This window comes from Rhinopithecus bieti, unplaced genomic scaffold, assembly GCF_001698545.2.
Source record: "Rhinopithecus bieti isolate Rb0 unplaced genomic scaffold, ASM169854v2 scaffold_15834, whole genome shotgun sequence".
NCBI classification, from domain to species: domain Eukaryota; kingdom Metazoa; phylum Chordata; class Mammalia; order Primates; family Cercopithecidae; genus Rhinopithecus; species Rhinopithecus bieti.
In genome coordinates, this window is record NW_016808980.1 from 1553451 (window position 1) to 1558374 (window position 4924).

At 52.0% G+C, this 4924-nt stretch overlaps 1 protein-coding gene across 1 annotated transcript in view; it reads right to left on the reverse strand.

Moving 5' to 3' along the window:
- The window catches only part of RIPOR3 (RIPOR family member 3), a 106797-nt gene extending 103057 nt beyond the window's left edge, over positions 1-3740 (reverse strand). The window contains exon 1 of the mRNA XM_017888140.1: positions 2985-3740. Within this exon, the coding sequence (XP_017743629.1) occupies positions 2985-2987 (3 nt within the window). The 5' untranslated portion in view covers positions 2988-3740. The remainder of the gene's footprint in view (positions 1-2984) is intronic.
- Between the last annotated feature and the right edge of the window lie 1184 nt (positions 3741-4924).

Consider the following 4924-nt stretch of genomic DNA (forward strand, 5'->3'; position numbering starts at 1 on the left):
AAAAAAAAAAAAAAAAATTCTAATTATTTGTTTATCTATTTTTTATTTTTTTGAGACAGTGTCTTGCTCTGTGGCCCAGGCTGGAGTGCAGTGGTGAGATCACAGCTCATGGCAGCCTCGACCTCTTGGGCTCAAGCAATCCTCCCACCTCAGCCTCCTGAGTAGCTAGGACTACAGGCACACACCACCACACTCAGCTATTTTTTTCTCAAATTATTTGTAGAGATGGGGTCTTGCTATGTTGCCCAGGCTGGTCTCAAACTCTTGGGCTCAAATGATCCTCCTGTCTCGGTCTCCCAAAATGCCGGGGTTATGTGTATGAGCCACCACACTCAGCCTTGATTACCTTTGTTTTTTCATACAATTTATTTCATTATAAGTTCATATAATTTAATATTTAACAATGGCTGTGTTTAGCAACCCGTTCACCTAATTCCTGAAAATCTGACAACCAGCTTTCACAAGCTGGTACAAGCTGACTCCAGCACACCTCTGTGTGGGGACAACATGGCAAAGAATATCACTGAACTGCGGAGGAAGCCATTATCTTCGTATCTGCCCAGAACCCAGGGCATCTCAAGCGCTAAATAGCAGGAAGCTTTGGGAGTTTACAGAGACGGCACCGTGGGCACTGCTGTGCTGGGCAGGGAAGCATCTCCAAACGTCCCCAGAGGAAAGAGGAAGCAGGAAGGATGAATAAAACAAGAGACTGGTTCACGAGGGCACGTGAAATACCCCTTTGGAGCTCCCCAGGAAGAACTGGGGGATCCTGGGGGAGCACGGAGGTTCTAATGGGGAAAACCTCAGCAACCAGTGGGCCTCTGGGTCAAAGCACTCAGTACAATGCTGAGCCACAAGATCATGACACACTTTCAACAACCCATTAGGCTCCTCAGAAGCTGCAGGGCCATCGGGTTGTTACAACTGACCCGCGTGCTGATGGTACCACAGGCCATCAGTCCTTTTCCCCAAGCCCACCTTCATTCCAGCCTCCTCCAGCGCCATCCTGGACTTCTCTAGGGAAGTGGCGGGGAGATTTTCCTCCTCTCCAAACTTCTTTTTTTTTTTTTTGAGATGGAGTCTCGTTCTGTTTCCCAGGCTGGAATGCAGTGGCATGATCTCAGCTCACTGCAACCTCTGCCTCCCCAGTTCAAGCGATTCTCCTGCCTCAGCCTCCCGAGCAGCTGGGAGTATAGGCACGCACCACCACGGCCAGCTAAATTTTTTGTATTTTTAGTAGAGATGAGGTTTCGCTATGTTGGTCAGGCTAGTCGCAAACATCTGACTTCAGGTGATCGGCCTGCCTTGGCCTCTCAAAGTGCTAAGATTACAGGCGTGAGCCACTGCATCCAGCCTCACTCCAAACTTCATCTTACTTTCAGACACCCTCACCCAGTTCAGAGCTTAAGTGCTCTTCAACCAGACTCATGGAATCTGAGGGTTGCAGAGGACTTTAGAGCTTTTCTAAAATAATCCCTTTGTTTTAAAGATGAGGAAGCTGAGAGAAGGGAAGTGACTTGCTCAAGGTCGCAAAGAAAATCCAGGGTGGAACTGGGTAGGGTGACCAATTGTCCCGGTTTGCATGGGACTGGGGGAGCTTCTGGACAAGTTGCTCCCAGAGCTGAGACCACAGACTCAGGGCTGACTCGTCCCCAAGGTGGGCGGTGGGGGGTTCACAGCCAGTCCCTGAAAGGAAAGGAGGCCTGGATCAGTACAGAGCTGCTTCATGATGGAATTTTCCAAGGGAAGGAAAAAGGCCACATCTGGGTGCTGGGACCTTTGACTCTGGCCTGATGCCTGGAACTCCAGGGATTCCCCACCTGCTGTGTGTTTCCTGGCTCTTGAATGTAAACTGCACCCTCCCTTTCCATGCCAGGGAGACACGAGCTGACTTTATCTGTCTCTTATCTCTTGGCTGCTGCCAGCCACAGCTGCAGGGATATATATGCAAATAGCTTACGATAATATTAATATGTGATTCCCCCCAGGGGAGGCATGTGGAAAGCGCTGTACGCATTTCACAATTCTGTTTCATCCAAAAACGCTGCACGGGCCCAGAGTGATTCGAAACAGATTTTCTGCAAAGGCAAAATAAAATTGGAACAAAACCTAGTTGAGGCATATGCCAGTTTCCCTGCCCCCAGCTCTCTCCTCCTCTGACATATTAACCCTCTTCTCTCATGCCCCCAGGAGCCTCCTACAACAAGGCAGCAAATCTAGGAAATTGCACTGGGCGCTCATCATTCAGGCCTGGAGCCCCTACCCCATCCCAGGGCCGCCAGCCCCCACCCTGGGTTGACACATCCTTTAGAGAGTAAAAGGATGCTTGCCGGTGTCAGCCTGCCACTCCTTCTGTCCCACCTCTGCCTCCCTCCTGCAGGTGATGCTCTATCCTTACTTCCTTCTCCTTCACTCCTGCTGCTTGGGATAATTGCAGAACCATGGAGCACAGAATACAGAATACTGGGGGTATGCAGAAGAGTTTAGCCAAAGCAAAGTCGGAAAAACCTAGGTCTTTTCTGGTTTCTGCCACTGACGGACTGTGTGACCTCAGCAAGTCAGTTCGCTTCTCCCAGCTGCTGTTTCCTCCGTGTACAATGAGGACACCAATAATACCTACCCCACAGGGGGCTTACAGGGATTTCCCCAGCCCACTCTTCAAAAATGCCTACACAGTGCCTGGCCTATCGCAGATGCACAAGGAATAGCTGTCATCATGAGAATCTCTTAAAGATCACCCAGTTCAACCACGGTTTTAGAAATGGACAAACGGAGGCCTGGAGAGGGCAAATAACTTGCCTAAGGCCACACAGCACGATACCGCCATCCCATCTCAGACTCAACCCAGGTTCCCTCCTCTGGCCTTGGGAGCTCCAGGTGGCCTGTGAGGAAGGGCTGCCTCCTCCCGTCACCCCCAGCTCCAGAAGTCTGTCCACACAAGGCGGCGTCACGGCACACATGGGAAGCAGTCACTTCACACTCACCATCGAGCAGGTCTGGACACTCAAGTGCAGTCCGGCCGCCCTCCTTGCAGCTGCCTCACTTTCTCTATTGCCGCCAGCAAGCGTCTGCCCCCATCTGGCCCGGGACTCCCGGACTTGAGCTAGGGCTCGGCAAAGTCCATCCACTCTGGCCACCAGCCGCGGGTCCCGCTCTCTGGGAAGATCGCCTTGAGGACCTGCTGCGCCCCCAGTCTTCCTTCTGGTGCAGGGAGGCCAGTGTCCTGCCGGGCTCTGATAATGCAGCCGGGACTCTTATCTGGCCTGTGTCAGGGTGCAGGCGGCCATGGAGCTGGGGTTCCAGGAAGCCCTCCTGGGGCCCCCCAGCCGGCCCCGCTCCCCCCGGATGCCGCCTGCTGCTCTGGACGCGGCCGATTGCTTGTCAGTGTCACTCCCAGCTCTGCCGGGGGGAATTCCATGCTGGCCCCCTGCAGGCGGGGCCCCCACCCCTTCACGTCCCACCCCCCACTCCCATTTTGGCAGGGGGACTGGGAAAAGGCAGCTAATTTCAAGTCCGCACAGCGTTTGTGGTCGTGTCCTGAATCCTCCACGATTAATCACAGAGCATCTGATTTCTGCTTTGCCTCAGAGAGGGGCGGAGGGGACGCCTGGAAGTTTCTGTTTACTCCATTCTGCACTAGGCTGCGTGTTAATCACAAACAGACTGGGACGCAGCCTACCCCTCCGAAACTGCTCTTGGCCACCCCTCCCTCCTCCAGCCCTCTCCTTCCTCTTCTTACCTTGTCACTGTCCTCCAGCCCCTTCCTCACTCTTTCTCCTTTCCCTCCTTTCTTTCCCCTTTCCCATCTGTCCCCCTCTTCAGTCCAGATCTGATCCATTGCACACCCCTTCCTTCCGTCCTAGGTTTCCCCCAAGCCCCTTTCCCCCTTTGCGCCTCCCACTTCTCCTAGATCCAGAGTCAGCTTGGTTCTTTCCTTTACATCCGTTAGTGAGGGTCAGGCTCTTTTGTTATGTTTTTTTCTTTTTTATAACTTAATTATTTCAGGGTTCGGGGTGGGCGCTCGCCCCATGCCCCGTCACACTGGTGTGTGTGCGACTCCTACAAAGTTAATAGTTTCTCCGGGTCAAGGCGTGGGATCCAGGCTTGATGATGGGCACAACTTCTTTTGTCCACTTGACAGGTCTCTGCGTTCTGATTCTGCTCAGGGACGGACCCAAGAACAAAGCAGCCATTTACTGCCTGTGGAGGAGAGGCCGGCCCTGTGGCACATCCAGGGCCTTGGAACACCTAGAGACGGATTTCTCTCTCCCTCCCCTTGGCTCCTTTCCACTCTGCAGCTAGTATGGAAAAGAAACCAGAAATAAACAGCACCAAAGAACAGGAATGGACACCCCTCCCCACTAAAGCGCACACATAGACTCTGAAGGGTAATTTGGCAAAGACTTCTGAAAACCAGAGATGAGCATCTCCTACCAGCCAGTACATCACTTATGCCTGTGCACAAGGAGACAGGCACAGAGATGCTTGCTGAGAGCTGCTTATCATAGGAAATGATGGGAAATAACTGAAACACTCATCCAGTAATGACTGCTTGAACAAGATGTGAAAGATACGGTACGTCAGGCAGCAGTTTTTTGTTTTTTGTTTTCTGAGAATGGGTCTTGTTCTGTCACCCAGGCTGAAGTACAGTGGCGTGATCTCAGCTCGCTGCACCCTCCATCTGCTGGGCTCAAGCAATCCTCCCGCCTCAGCCTCCCAAGCAGCTGGGACCACAGACGTCAGCCACCACACCTGGCTAATTTTTTTAAAACATTTTTCATAGAGTCAGGGTCTTGTCATGTTTCCCAGGCTGGGATGAGGCAGCAAGGTTTATTATTATTATTATTATTATTATTATTATTATTACTTTAAATAAAGATGGTGTCTCACTGTGTTGACCAGGCTGGTCTCAAACTCCTGGCCT